At 40.9% G+C, this 15,889-nt stretch overlaps 1 protein-coding gene across 3 annotated transcripts in view; it reads left to right on the forward strand.

The window, feature by feature from the left end:
- The window catches only part of LOC102695501 (zinc finger protein 469), a 138,825-nt gene extending 122,936 nt beyond the window's left edge, over positions 1-15,889 (forward strand). For all 3 annotated transcript variants that reach the window (XM_015368110.2, XM_015368109.2, XM_015368112.2), the window contains one exon: positions 1,979-15,889. In XM_015368110.2, the coding sequence (XP_015223596.2) occupies positions 2,183-14,746 (12,564 nt within the window). In that variant the 5' untranslated portion in view covers positions 1,979-2,182 and the 3' untranslated portion in view covers positions 14,747-15,889. The remainder of the gene's footprint in view (positions 1-1,978) is intronic.

The raw sequence follows: 15,889 nt of genomic DNA on the forward strand, positions 1-15,889 counted from the left end.
TCCACATTAACAACTGAAATAAACACTGTGGTGTAGACAGAACTTATAAATAATCATCTAGAAAATGTTTCCACTCTTTAACGTGTTCCGCAGCAATTTAAATTGCTTTTGGTAATTTGGTTATGATTCTACAGATTCCAGGAAGCAGGAATGTAGTCTTAGTTTCTGTGTCGTCTTTTGTTTAAAAGCCTTCTTCACACCCATGTCATGCTGGCTAGCCATTAATTAGAATCTAATCCCTGGATTTAGCTGTAAGACACTCTGTTCTCTCCACTCCTGTTCAGTGTATTCCTGACATTCCAACAGGGTTTTTTACTTTGAAGAGAATCGATATTCACTTGCGCGGAGCTCAAGGCTCTCTGTTTAAGGGACACAAGAAAAGCTTTTCTGTGGACTGTAATATCCTGTTTAGTCTGTCCTTGAGACTAGTGGCCCATCAGGCTGTGGCTTAACCCAGTTCCTGTAAAGATAAGTGGAATAAGAACACATGACTTCCTCCTGGGTGGAACTCTAGTCCAAGGCAGTTTTAACACCAGCAAAGACAGTAGCCATTTATACATCTCATGGGACTAGATGTCTCTCAGCAAATGAGGATAATAAACTTGCTGAAGGTTAGAAGGTTTAGGTTTTTTTCAGTACAGAACTTTTATTATTTTATTTTATAATTTTAAATATTGTATGTGGTGTGTATCAATAGCCTAGAATGTGACTGTCACAAAATATCAGTCTGAAATTATAAAATCTCTTGCAGTAAAACATCTGGATTTTATTCATCCTTAATCTTTCTTTTCTTTCTGCTTTTCCAAGAGATTGATTTGGATACACAAGACTTTCAGAAAACTTGAAAAAATAAAATAACCAAGTTCCTACATTTAAATTATAAATACAGTTCACTTAAATTATAAATGTCCTTCTTCAGGAAAATAGTACTGTAAAGGCAAACACATTTTGACTGTGTTTTCATATAATTGAATTTAGGTTAAATAAATGAATTTATTTTGTATCTTTATTTCATTCCATTATCAAAAATGAATCTTTATTTGTTTCTTGTATGATATTACGTTTAAGTCTGAACTATTTAGTAATAGAACAATATTCTTTGGAGAAATTCTAAAGATGAAACTACACTGCCAAGCAATGCTTCAGTGCTTCCCTCTGCTGGTGGTTTGAAGCTGAATGAACTGTGTGAATACTCCAACGTAAACTGCTCCTGGAAGTGCTTATCCAGCTGTCATGCAGTGCCCCTGTCTAAGTAATAGCAGTCCGTAAATCATTTGTAAGCAGGTATTTGGTGATTATGTTCCAGCACTCCATGGAGGGCTTCTAATCTCTTTTAGGATTTTTTAAACTTGTGCTACATATTACAAAAGGAAAACCATTCTCCTTCAAAGTGCTCCTCAGAGGTGAGACAAATGGAACTCTGAGGAACAAATATGAGTTCACCTTGATGTCTTGTATGTTTAAGAAGGCTTATCCCTGTCTGTTATTCTCATATGGATTTAGACATTACAAATGTAACTATTGTTTCTTAGGTTTTTCTTACGTTTTGTCCTCTTGACTATTTTTTTAACCTGATATAAGTTGTGAGGAATTCAACAATGTACTTTACAAAGTGGATGTTCCAATAGCTATGGTATAAAACAACAAAAACTGAGAGGGAATGCAGAAGAAGTTACTTTTTTAAAAGAAGAAAAAATAGAATACATTTGTAGAAAAGGCTGTTACAAATACAGTGAGTTTTTCTGTCCAAAACATTTGCAAATTTCAGTCACTAAATAGAACCCATAGTCTTCATTCTGAGACAGTGATATGAAGACTCCAAATGATATAACTTTCTTTTCTTGCCTAGGTTTTTACTTTTGGAAGTAGTATATTTTTTAATATTTATTGAATTCCTAATTAATAAGCCATTCTGATCTGTGCACTGATGAAACATCGGTTTATCAGGAGATCTTAATATTTCATTTATTCTTTACAGGATTCTTCAGGGAAGATGAGAAGAAAAGCAACAATGATGTCTGTGAAGGGATGATAGAGGTGAGAGCACCTGAGCCTCAACGTGTCAAGAGTTTCCAAGGCCGTGGATAAGGAGCAAAGTGCAATGCCTCTGCAGGCTCCACGTAAGGGCTATACTCAGCAGTGCTAAGGACACATCTGACACCTGGGCCTCTTGCTGGATATCATGACGGGAGACACTCGGCATGTTTACTCCATTAAAGAGTCTGAAAGTAAATCCAAGCAGCAGGATGAGGAGGTTTTGTTTGAGCAGTTCAGTGAAAAAGAGTCAGGAGACTTCAAAAGCAGCCTGCCCGAGAACGCAGCTACCCTGGAGTCCAAGGCTGTTAATGGGGCCAAGTTCTGTGTGAAGGAAAAGGACTCCTATACACAGAGAGAGGCTGTGATCAGGCCTCAGCAAGCCGGGAAGATTGATTTCAAGTCTCTCCAGAACAGGCCCAAGTTTTCCAGTGACAGGACATGGCCAAGCAGCAAAGGCAGTCCCCAGTCCCCCAGTGGAAAAAGCAGAACCAGAGACAAAAACAAAAAGTCTGGGAAGGGAGACCGGAACCCACAACAGCTTTACAGACTGAGCATGACCAGTTCTAGGACTAACCCCACCATTGGGATTGCCTACCCACAACAAAAATTGACACCGCCCAAAAAGCTTGAAACTAGCAGGGGTCCAATAACGGGCAGTTATCGCTTTCATGTTCCCAGCATACCCGAGCGAGAAGCAGAGCTCCAGCAAGAAGACCTTAACTACAGCAGATGTTTCCAGGAGGCTTCCTCTAACCTTACCTCCGTGAACTATACCTCACAAGCTGCTGGTGCTGCTGCTCACCAACAGCCAGCCACTCAGCAGCAATCCGCTGTCCCCCGGGAAAACAACAATACAGAGAGTGCCCAACTGCATTACCCAGAATTCCAAGGCAATGGAACAAGTTCTTGGCATTCTCCAGAAAAGACATTCAATGGTGCTAACTATGGAGTTTCTTCGCAGAAAACGACTCTTTTTACAGAAGGAGGCAAAGCAAATACTAGCTTTGGACCTATGTCATATCAGTATGGATTTCAGTCATTGCAAGATTCTGTTACTGACCCCTTTCCAAATGATCAAAATAGCCATCCCCAAGACTACATGGATGTTTCCCTGGCAAATAACCAAGTGGGACACAGGGCTTTTCCATTCCATTCTTCAGGGGATGGACAGGAGGAAACATTAAGCAATGGCCAGTTTGATAATCCCCAGCCAGATGGAAGGTCTTACCCACAGCCTTCCCAACAAACACAATATTTGCAGTCTTCCCATGGAGCACAGTCATCTTTGTCTTGCTACAAAGGAAGAACTGAGCACTCTGCAGACAGTGATGGTGCTGTTTCAAGCTCACACTCCATAGACCAAAACCAGAACACCTTCCCAGAAACTCAAGCCATTTTCAAGCAAGAAGAAATCGGTTTGCATAACAGTGGCATCCCTACTGCTTCAATAAGTAAAAGAAGCTCTACTCCAAAAGACAGTGTTCCCAGTCAGAGGGTACTGACTCAAGGAAGTTCCCTTACAAGAAATATTGTACAAGGTTCGGTATCCCAAATGCACTTTCAGGGCAAAGCTTATGGAAGTTCTCCAGTTAACACCGTCCTTACTGGAACGGTGCCATTTGATAAAAACATCCCAAGTACAATAAAAAGTCATGTCAGGATTTCACAGACCTGGGAAGGGGCAAACAAATCATTTCTTTCCCCAGACCAGAATTCTGCACCTTACTCCACTTCAGCTGAAAAGCAGTATTCGTTTCAGTGCCAGCCAGCTGTTGAACCAAGGCAACACACACCCAAAACTGGCAGGTTGCCTTGGCAGCAGATACATCTCACATCTGCCATGCCAAACCAAAACAGGATAGAGCTATCCAGACAACTGAGCAACCAAAAACTGGGTTTCCCAATATCTACTTCTGAGTGGCAAGATAGTAACAAACCACATAAAAATGCACCTTTAAATGGTCCCAGTGGCTTCCATGGCAAAAGAAAAAATGAAGGTTTCACCCGGCAAGAAAGCATCAAGCCAACTTGCAGTCCTGCATCCACATTTTCCTTTGAAAATGGAGTTGATACTAGTGCTCAAGTCTGTGACTCCAGGAATAAAGCAATGTTTTATGGATTGAACCAGCCTGTGCCCAGTGCTCCTCCTAGGAATAACAATCGCACACCTTTGCAGGTGGCACCAGTTGGTTTGATATCAGCTTCTCCATACGAATCCCCATTGCCTTCACCCCTACAAAACCCTGCTTCAAGCAGCACATGCTCTTCTCTTTCTCCTGTGTCAACAAGCCCAGTCAATGTCAGCTCTGAAGACAGTCAGCTACCCATGGCAGGCCCGCCCCCTCCTTTTTATTCCCAGCACTGCCATCTCAAAGATGGAAAGACACTTCAGTCCTCAGATCAGCTGAATTCCAACATTAACCATCTCCATACTGACACCTCCAGAAACTTCCCTTTCCCTCCAGAAAGAACCAAAGAAGACGTATACAGCTACCTACACGATACCAAATTCCCAAAGCCAAACATAGACAATGGAAAGGGTTGTATGAATGGCTTTGGTGTTGACCATCCACCTCCTCCTTACTCAGCTCATCAGTTGTTAGCCAACTCATTAGCCACTGCCAACCTAGACCAGCTTGATGTTCTTCTCACCTGCAAACAGTGTGATCAAAACTTCAACAATCTAGCATCGTTCTTGGAGCACAAACAATACTGCAGTCAAAACTCGGTCACTCAAAGTGATTTTAAAGATGTATCAAAAATAGAGGAGAGCAGGAAGCTTCAAATAGACCCAGTAAAGCCTATCCCAAATCAACAGACTTTCCCTTTATCAAGGTGTTCATCAGATCTGCATCTCTCTCTCCTAGGACTGAACAAGAATGGTGAATTACTATCAGACAGTGATATGAAAGGAGACGCAAGGGATGATCCTTTAAAGATGAACTTATTAAATGGGATTCCTATTTCCCTTACTTCTTCAGATTTAGAAATTGATGATGCTAAACTCGACAGCCTTATCACAGAAGCTTTAAATGGCCTTGGCTATCAATCTGACAATGCAGAAATTGACAGCAGCTTCATTGATGCATTTACTGATGATGACATTTCAACTGTAAAGGTGACAGGAAGCAGTCAGAGCCTAAAAACGAAAGACTCTGCATTGTTTGAAAGTAAAAGCAAGCATGTGGCTGCTTCAGAGGAGAGGTCACAATCGCAGGTAAAATATATGTATGACTTTGACAGGGAAAACCTGAGCACTGAAAATAAAAGCATGACAAATGACCCTGAAAAGAAACCGGAGGACTTGAAAGTGGAAGAAAAAGCTAACTTTAAGGAGCTGTCTCATAAAAAAACAAAGGGGTACTCCTTCTTCGAAAAGTCCTCAGAACAAAATGAGACGATGAAAATAGGAAGAAAGCCAATAAGCAACCATTCCCAAGAAAGCAGGAAAGAACCTGACATTCTCTTGTCCAAAAAGTTCTCAGAGAGAAGTGGGCTCAAAAGCTACCAGGAAAACTCCCCTTTATTAAGACCTGCACTTCCTGATGACTCACCTGGTACGAGAAGCACAATAACACAGAGATTTGGAGCAAAGGAAAGTAAAAAAAGAAAGTCAGGGGGTGGGACATGGAGCAAGGAGCTTATTCACAAAATTGTTCAGCAAAAGAACAAGCTACATAAGCTGCATGTGAAAGGAACCAAGAATCTGCAGTTTTCCCTTGTAATGGAAAGGGCTGCTCCTGCACCACAGAATGCAAAATTCGGGGAATATGACTATGTGTCAGATTCAGATGATGAGTCTGAACCTCTACGGATATCCAACCGGGGTCGTCTTGCACCAGGACTTGGCGGCAGATCCAAGTACAGCTATACAAAAGATTACAAAGGAAGAGGAAGAGGTGGCAAAGACAAACCATCTCAGTGGAAATACAATCCGAAGGAAAGTCTAGAGAGCAAAATCACCGAGCCCATTTCTCCTCCACCGCTCAAAGACACTGCCAGTAGGAGAGTAAGGCGGAGAAGCAGCAGGTCCTCAACAAGTAGTGATCTAAGCACACCTGCGAGTATTTCAAGCGAAAGCATGAATAGTCCGAAGAGCACTGACCGCACAGATTCTGACAATGAAAAGGGTGTTTTAGAAAAGAGAACAAACAAAACTGACATTACCCTTTCTGATTCATTTGAGCAGGAATCGTACAAACAATCACTATCAGAAACGCCCAAAGAAACCTGCATAGCCCCATCACAGTTTTCAAAAAACACAAAGAGATATGGCTCTGCTAAATTTCTCCTTTCTGCCAATATGTGGTGCTCACAAAAATCTAAGTATCTCCATTCCGGCAACACAAGTGGAAAAGGTTCATCAGAACCCACACCTGATTCATACAGCATCGAAAAAGACATGGGAAAAAAGGCCTCGCCTTTAAACAGCAAGGAAACGTTGAATTATGGTGTGACAGATATTTTAGAAAAATCTAAGGTAAAAGACAATACAGAAAACTTTAATACTGGTAGAAAGGAAAGCTCATGTTTTAAAAGGAATCTAACTCACTTCCAGACAGAGACAAATGCCAAGTCATCTCGCATTTGTGATACAACACCTGATGCTATCAATGAAAATAGAGATTGTAGTAAAAACACAAAGGATAATGCACAGGACAGGGACAAATCAGACTATGAAAGCAGCAGCACAAGAGTGCAACATTCAAGTGCAGTTTTACTGCCTGGGGAAGGCCTTGCTATTTCGCCATTTGAGAGGATAAATGAAAACGTCTTTCGTGACAAAGACATGATGAATACTTTTAATTGTGATGTGTTCACCAAATCAGCGCCACTTGCCACTGTACCTCCTGATGACATTTGTTTGTGTCCGGCTGACCTTCATGATGTTTCAGGACAGAAAGATGCTCCCAAGCAGGGCAGTGTCTCTTACCCCATTGAAACTGACCAAACCCTGATGAAATCACCACTCACCTTTGACACTTCATCAATGTTTGGAGATCTTGCTGTTCCTGCTTTTGACAACACTCTATATACAGATGTTCCTATGAGCAAAGATAGTTTTAATTCTTTCATGCCCAATCATGACAAAAGAGAACTCTTTGAGTCATCATTCCCCCAATATTTAGGGCAGAAAGACTGGAATCTGATGACCGGTATATTGCCTGATGACATCAGTCAATATCAAGATCTCTCTGACAAGGCCATTAATAAGAAATTTAATTCATGTCACGTTCCTTTGGCTTTGCCAGAGAAAATAACTGACTATAGCACTAACTTCATAAATAATAATGCTGAAGATGAGTTAGAAATCAAAAGGATTGTTACAGAACTGGAAAGCCAGCTGCAGACAACCGAATTAAACAGTGCTACTTCACTTTCCAATGAAATCTCTAAAAGACTAACCTCTGACAAATTTTCACCTTTGCTTCTGGACCACAGAACTGAGAATGAACAAAACATGTCTATGAGTGCCACAGTTGAGAATACAGAATTGGCAGCGACTGGTGTTGCAGCAGATCCAAGTTTAGAAGAGCACTATGATGATCAAGAACATTCATGGTCAGGTGCCTTCCAATTTGAGTCGCTGGAAGGGCAGCAGTGCCTTCATACACCAGTACATGCTGAACCAAGTTCCCCTGAACCCTTCTACAACAAAGAAGATGCTGAAAGCCTCCAGACAGATGCAGGAAAAGCAGCACAACACTTAGAAAACAGTGAAACAGCAACCACATCCACTGCAAAGGGTCCTTTGTTAGACAAATCTGAAGAATTGTTGGAAAATCAAATGTATGCTGAAAATCTTATGAAAAGTCTGGAGGTGATTTCAGATTCCATCTTTAACAAAGGTTCCTTATCAGATGTACTTAAAGAACCAGTGTCCCCCTTTCTGACTAAAGCTGCTGAAAGTGAGAGTGGTGCTTTTCAACAAAAGCAAAATGAAAAAGAAACACTTTCTCAAACCAAACCTGCAGAAAGAAAAGCAAAGAATCAAAACTCTGAAAAGCATGAAGCACTTCTTTTTCCATTTGAGCATGCTGATTGTTCATCTGATATAGATGCAGCACAGTCTCCCCAATCAAAAGCATTTAATTCAAAAAGCCCGAGTGCAGAATCAGATGGAGACGTGTGTAAGGATATACCAGTCGGTGATGATAAAACCAAACCCATTGAAAGCCATGCAAAAGAGACAGTTCATGATGCAGACTCAGAAGCAGCACAGCCACAAATTAATGATGAAAAACAAATCAGTGAAGAAAGGACCAAAAATAATGCAGCTCTTGAGACCGAGACGTTTGAAAATGACACGATGGAGAAAGAAAGTACTGCCATTTCAGAAGGTTCTTCAGTGAACCCTTTACAACAGCTACAGCTTTTTGTAGCTCGCACTGTCAAACACAACGAGGAAGAAATGGTCATGCCTTCATACCCTATGATCCTGTCTGGTAGTCAAGTTTCCATTGCCTGTGAGCAAACAGAAGTGAGAGAAGAGTTCAAACTCAATCCAGAAACGAGTCACTTACCAGAGGACATGCCTAAAGACATAGAAAGTACAGATGTCAGCAATTATTTAGGTGAAAATGGTGTAGAGAGAGAAAGTGAAGGTGCTGTTGGAGAAATTGTTACAGTTTCACCCAATCCACAGGAACCTGATCTTGATGGCAAAACCCAAGTAACATCCATTAATCATGATGTGCACAAAGCTGCAGCATCAAGATGCATGACACCAGAAACTGCTAATGACGATGCAGTCATCACTGCAACAGTACAGAGTGACCCATTAACACCCTCTAGCATATCAACACACACCCTCCCAGAGTCATATTATAAAGCAAATGAGCCTTTAGTGGAAGATGAGGCCACAGGGTCTGAACAGAATGACATGAAAGTTGCAAATTATGATGTAATAGAAAGCGCAGGATGTGACACGACTGCAGCTAGCCTCAAACCTGAAACAACAACTGAACTTTTCGAGTGCAACCACGTATCCGAACAACATGGAGAATCCAGCCTCATTGAGCTCACTTTGAAGCTCCCATGTGTAGAAGATGAGAGAAAGGGGAAAGAGGACAGTGATATCCATAAAGCCATTTCTCAAAGCAGAATTTCTCCATGTAAGTCCCTGTTACCACCTGGTGAACACAATAATATGTTTGACCAGTGTGATTCCCAAAAGATATGGAATGCTTTTGATAGACTTTCCCCAATTTCCATGGAAAATGGACGGTCACCAAGGAAAGAAAATGATAATGTATTAAATACAAACAATATACAGTTTTGTGACTCCAATGCAATCACTTCACCAGAGGTGCCATGTTTAGTTGGACTTGCAGACATTCACATGGACATCTCTGAAAAGAAATGCCTTGAGTCTGAACAAGGGATTCAGTCTGATCCACCCTTGGTTAGCACACTTGAACCATCAGATTCCCTGATGAGATCACAAGAGACTTTCAAGGAAACTCACACAATTGCTGAAGTCACAAACAGGCAAGGGCTGGACTCCCTCTATGAGTTAAAACAAAGCCCCTTAAATTACAAAGAAATAACAAACTTATCCAGCAGCCTCAATGAATATCATAATGTAACAGAAACCTTAAATGAGTGCAAAGACAATCAAGCTCTCTACAAGAAAAGTCCAAAAGACAACTGTGATGTAAGCTTTCCTGTGCCTTTAACATGCAAAACACCAATCAGCCCTGTTCACAACAGTGTCTCTTCAGAGTCATCAGAAAATCAAAACGTTCAAATCAGTCTTTGTTCACCATCAACATCTTTGCAAAATATTGGTATGGACAGTTCAAAGTGTCTCTGCCCTGAATTGCTATGCACTCACTGCAAAGACAACAACAGCACTTCAATCACTGACACAATGCTAAACTTCCAGCCAGTGCCACATGATATTCAGGACTTGGATATTTGCCACTCTCCTCTTGAAACCATAGATTATATGGACTTACATACAGGTCTCCTGAAGAAAGCAGATAAAATAGAACTGAAACATGCATCCTCTAATGAAAAAGCAACAGATTGTCTCAACCAGGAATCTTCAGAAACTCTAAGGTCTTTACCAGTTTTTGTGGAGAATGTTTCAGAGGTTGATACAACACTGCCAGATCCATTTAAGATGAGAGAGGTAAAAAGCAAGCAAAATAAAATTGAGGCAAAGAATGTTGCTGATGTGAATGATGTTAAGAATGAAAATGCTAAAAGGAATTCCTTACAAGGTACAATCCTGTGCGATATATGTTCTGCATGCTTCCGGACAGTTCCTGGATTAAAAAGACACAAGGCGATGAAACATGCAGCAAAAAGGGATGGGAATATCCTTGTGGAAAAGAACTGGGAAAACACAATGACATGTAGGAAACAAGAAGCATTTATGAGAGAAAACAGTTTTGTGAGTGCAAACAGCTCACCAAATGACCAAGGAAGAGGAGACACTCATATTCAGTTGCATTCCTTAGAAAAGGAACAGAATGAAACTACTTTGCTTGTGAATCAAAAAGTCTTTTTGCACCCTGACAATTGTAAAATACTACCCACCAAAACAAATTTTTCTCCTTTCATAGTTCATCAGGAAGAAATAAACTTAATACAAGGAGGAGAAACTGTAGGCTCAGAGGAAAAAAATAAGGAAAAAGTTCTGGGGAGTAGAGGAAAGCAAAAAATGTTAAGTTCACTCATGAAGACTAAAAGAGCTGGCAAAGCTCCGAAAGGCAAAAAGGTTGACAATAACGGGAGCTATTTTGAATCTAAGCTTGGAATGGCTGACCATTTTTCAGAAGATATATTAAGTATGCTTAAAACTGACATTTTACAAGCTATAACTCCCAATTTTCCAAGTATTGCCGGAGAATCAAACAGAACTGATGCGCTTTCGGTGCAACCAGAGGAACTAGCCCAACCCAAGGTTAATGGAAGCCAAGAAACACAAGAAAATGATATCTTCTCATTCAAATTAGCCAACAATACAACACAGACAGACAAAACTGGCCTGCATGAACCGGCTGTTCAGATTTGTCAAAATGGAGTGCATACACCAGATGAGAAAGGAGTGCAGCTGCCAGAAATCAGTGGTAATAGACTTGAAGGTGACAGAATGTGTGGGCTGTTCGAATGCACAAAAGAGGATTTTGATGACGTGAAAGAACTAAGTAAACGGAAAGTGATGTGTCCTGAAAGTATTTGCACAGAAATGCTAGGAGAGCCAGTTGAGACGAAATGTGCAAAGACTTCCTGTCCCACAGAGTGGGGGGATCCACCTCCTTATCCTTTTAAAACACCCTCCGCAAACATCTCTGAGTCACCGTCAGACCTCCAGGCTTTGCTTGATGACGAAAGCACATTCTCCCAGCTGTTTCCCAGAGATGAACAGATGATTCGGAAAAAGTGCACAAGGGTGTATGGAAAAAGAAATAAAAAGCCAAATGTAACCCCTGATACATCCTTAACAGAAACATGCTCTGTTACCGTCATGTCAGTGGATAACAAAGAGCCTTCTGAGGGGCATGAAAACCAAGTGTTCATGAGTAAACTGAGGGACCATTGTGAGTATGAGACAATATCAATTGATGATGCTATAATGCTGGACATGTGTCATAAACGCACTTTAAAGGGTGTCACCATTTCTGGATTTGACGATGTAATCCATGCAGCAGATGTTGAAACAGGCCCTCAGAGAAAAGACCCTGAAGTTAATGGAGGGCTACATTCAATTGCAAAAATACCAGCAAAATGGAATGGTTCTAAAGACCTATTAACTGATATTGTTGCAGAAACTGTGTTATCCTTAGAGACATCAACACCTTGCAAAAAAGAAGATCCAGCCACATCCTGCCTTCAAAAAGTGTCGGATCCTTTAGTTTCTCAAGCTGATATGACAAACCATCATGAGAACCCCTGTCATTTTCACGACATAGATATCCCAACTATGAACACTAAATTTCAGCTCCCTGACATCCAGTTCTTTGAGCCTGGGAAACAGAGCCCCATAAATGCCACCACTGTCAATAATGATATTGCAGTTGGTCAACGTGCAAAGCCTAGCAAAAGACCACTGGAACGCAAAGTAAGAAAATGCAACGAGGCTGGAAAGAAACCAAAAGACAAGCAGTATAAATGCAAGGTTTGCTTCACTTGGTTTCTCACCCTCGGTGAGCTCAATTTTCACAAACTGTCTCATAACCCTTCCCCTCCTCCAACCTGCTACATGTGTGTACAGCGCAAGTTTAGCTCGAGAGAGCAACTGCGAGATCACTTGAAAGAAAAGCATGCAAAGAACAAAGCAGGGATATGGACCTGTGGAATGTGTCTGAAGGAGATTTCAGATGTCTGGATGTACAACGAGCACCTGAGAGAACACGCAACCCAATTTGCTCGAAAGGGCCAAGCCCAGAATTCTGTGCTGGGATTGCCTGGCTGCTTCATACAGGAAACAGCAGTGAAAAACTTTCTAAGTTCCATCATGCAGCGCAGGCCAAGCAAGCCTAATAAAAATGAGGGAAGTAAGATGTCTGCTAAAGAAGGGAAGATCACAAAAGACAGCCCTGAGCAGGACATGAAAGTCAAAGAGGAAAATGAAACTGTGGTCAAAATTAAGCTGAACTCTGGTGGGGGTGAAAAACAAAGCATACAGACTCCACCAGATGTCCTGCAAAAAACAGAACCAGCCCAGAAGAGCATCACAATGCATCCAGATTGCAAAGATCCTTCCAGAGATTGTCATCATTGTGGGAAACAGTTCCCCAAGCCCTTCAAACTTCAGCGGCATTTGGTAGTCCACAGCCTACAAAAAATGTATCTGTGCCACAAGTGTCCAGTGTTCTTTCAGGAATTAAAAGATATTAAAACCCACCTGAAGGAAGAGCACAGGGTGATTGAGGAACCAGACGTCAAGCACACCACACTTTATGCATGTGAGCTATGTGCTGATGTCATGCATGTTATTAAGAAGTCCTTCATTTGTAGCACTTGTAATTACACATTCTCGAAGAAAGAGCAATATGACCGCCACATGGAAAAGCATCTTGCAGGTGGTAGCAAGACATTTAAATTCAGGGGAGTGATGAGACCTTGCAAACCCTCACAAGGTGGGGACTTTGAGCTGCAGGGTTCTTTCAAAAGGGATTACATGCCTCCTAATAAAAAGAGAAAGATTTCTCCTGAGAGTGTGAACGAGAAAAGCTCTGACAGTGGCATTGCAAGTGTAGCTTCCCTACACTTTAGCCCCATTGGAGAAACTGATCCCTCAAAACAGACACTGACTGTGACACCAGATTTCTTCACTGAGACCACTAATCCTTCCCCCAGCCTGCAGGATATGAGTGTAAAAACTGAAGAAGAGGAATTTTCAGATCTTTTAGCTAAGATGGAGCACTCACAATTTAACATGGTTGCAGAATCCCCTTGTCGTTCCTGTGCTATACCAGACATTAAGACCAGCAACTCTCCTTCATCTGAGCTTCCTGTAACAGAAAAAGCAAAGGAAGTTTGTGAAGGGGGTTCTAAGCCATTAACAGAAACCAGTGACGTGAAAGAAGATGGTGATCCATCTCTTCATCAACATGAAAAGCAGTATAACTCACCATCAGGTGATAAAGTTACTGTGGAAGAAGAGGTTAGCAGAAGCAGTTTCAGAACTGAATCAGTAACTGCAAATGTGACCCAAAGTGACCAAGAAGTTTCTCAGAGTCCCCAGAAAGCTTTGCAGGAGATAATTGAATCACCTGAGGCATATAAAAGTATTTCAGAAACCGTTAACCTTCAGAGCGAGGACAGTATTAATCAGGACCTAACAGAAAGTTTAGAATCTCAGAATGCCTCAAAACAAGAATGTGCAACAGACATGAAAATGAAAGCTGTGGATGTCATATCTTACCAAACAAGAGAGGAACATAAGCAGCCTTCCGGTTGTCCAGAGCGAAATGAAAAGGAGCAAAGCGATTCAAAGGAGGGCGGCAGCAGCAGCGAGATTCAAACCTGCGGCCAGACCAAGGAGAGAGTCTCGTCCAAGTCGAGCGATGATGTCAGACTCGCCGATGACGGTCTCAAGCGTTCTGTGGGGTCGCCAGGAGCAAGCGAACCTGTGCCAAACCAGGTGAAGCCAAACACCTCGGGGGGGGGCAAAAGTGAAGAAAGGGATTCTACACAAGTGTCTTTGAAACTTCAGAAAAAAAGAAAAGAAGTCAAGGCTTCTCCAAACGCAAAAGTTTCTTCCTCCTCACGAGAAAATCTGGATTCAGAGATGAGAAAGAAGAAAATCAGAGTTCAGAGCCCTGGAAAGACTGAAAGCACAGGGAGCTATAAGAAAGCTGACATTATTAACGAGTACCCGGTTCTTTCATCTCTGAGAGATGACATGTCCAGCAACAAAACCCACTTAAAACCTAAGGCTGGGGGGATTAATGTACAACCAAAGAGGAACTTTGACAGCTATACCCCAAAGAAAGCAGATGTGCGCCATTTGAATGGGGATTTCAAAGGGAAAAGAGGGCTTCTTGGGAGACCTTTGCATTCTTCTTCAGCAAAAGGATCTGTTCCTTTAGTGAATAGTGCCATGAACAAGTTCAGACCTGTCTCGGGAGTGAGATCTGTTGACTCTCATAACTACAGGACAGCAGAGTCGCAGAACCATCTCCTGAGTCAATTATTTGGCCAAAAATTAACCAGCTTTAAGATTCCTTTAAGGAAAGACACTTCGGAGTAATTTAATAAGTTTGACTTTAAGGGGATGCTATGAAAAAAAGAAATCGCAAAAAAGGAAAAAATCAAAGCATTAGACTCGACAGAATTATTTCTGTTTCTCGTGTAAATGAGATTGCATGGCTGCCTCTGTGAAATATTTTTTTCGCTTTATGTCTTACTAATCTTCTTCCTTTAATTCACCTGTTTTATCATGCAAATGTGAGGACTTTGATGTTGAGAATTAGTTTGATGAACTCAAATCGTAATCGCTTTTGGGCAGACCAGGTCGAGTGAAATGTCTTTTTTTTTTAGAAGTACCGAGGGTTAGATATTACTTAACTGTGTCATTCTCCCTTGAGACTGTCTGTTTCATGCTCCCTCTGAGAAAAATGAAAAAAGAAAAAAATACTTGAAGATGAACTGAATTTTAAATGCATGTCAATGGAGTTTCTAAAGGTTGAAAATATTTTAGCTGTGTTTCTCTAGAAAACAAAATAACTGGGCCAGCTAATCACTCTATTCTGTACTGTCCAGATCGCTCTGCATTATGTAGTTTGTTATCTTACTGTATTAAGATGACATTCATTGTATTAGCTTTTGTATAAACAGTACCTGGTGCTATTTTTCTTTGTAATGTGAATACAGATTTCCTTTAACAAAGGAAACATTTAATCTGTAGCAAGTTACATTTTTCAAGCAAATTATGCTGGTGTTCTGTAGCTTTACAGCTCTTTTGTGCTCAACAACAAAGTGTTAAACTGTAGGTTTTGAAAAGGAAAGGAAATCACAAAAGCCTTTTTGACTTAGAATGCAAACTCAGGTGCAAATAAGAACATTTCATATTTTACTGATGTTTATGAAACCCAAACTCCCCATGTAAGGAGGTGTATCCATGCACTGATACTGTCATACAAAAACAAAGTGCTTTGTGTCTGTCCTGCAATTTTTTTTATTTTCTAGATCAAAAAAGGTGCTTTATTATCTTGTTCATATGTATCTTATATTGTATTATAAATGTAGGTAATTTTACTTTTGGTGCAATGCATAATGTCAGAAATTTTATTTTAATATTGTGCAACAAAAAAAAGAGAAAAAATACTTATTACATTTTTATGTTGTAAGTGTGCTCTTAAAGTGCCTCTTAAAAAGTTGGTTATTAAAAAAG

Source organism: Lepisosteus oculatus, chromosome 20 (genome assembly GCF_040954835.1).
Source record: "Lepisosteus oculatus isolate fLepOcu1 chromosome 20, fLepOcu1.hap2, whole genome shotgun sequence".
Classification (NCBI taxonomy): Eukaryota; Metazoa; Chordata; class Actinopteri; order Semionotiformes; family Lepisosteidae; genus Lepisosteus; species Lepisosteus oculatus.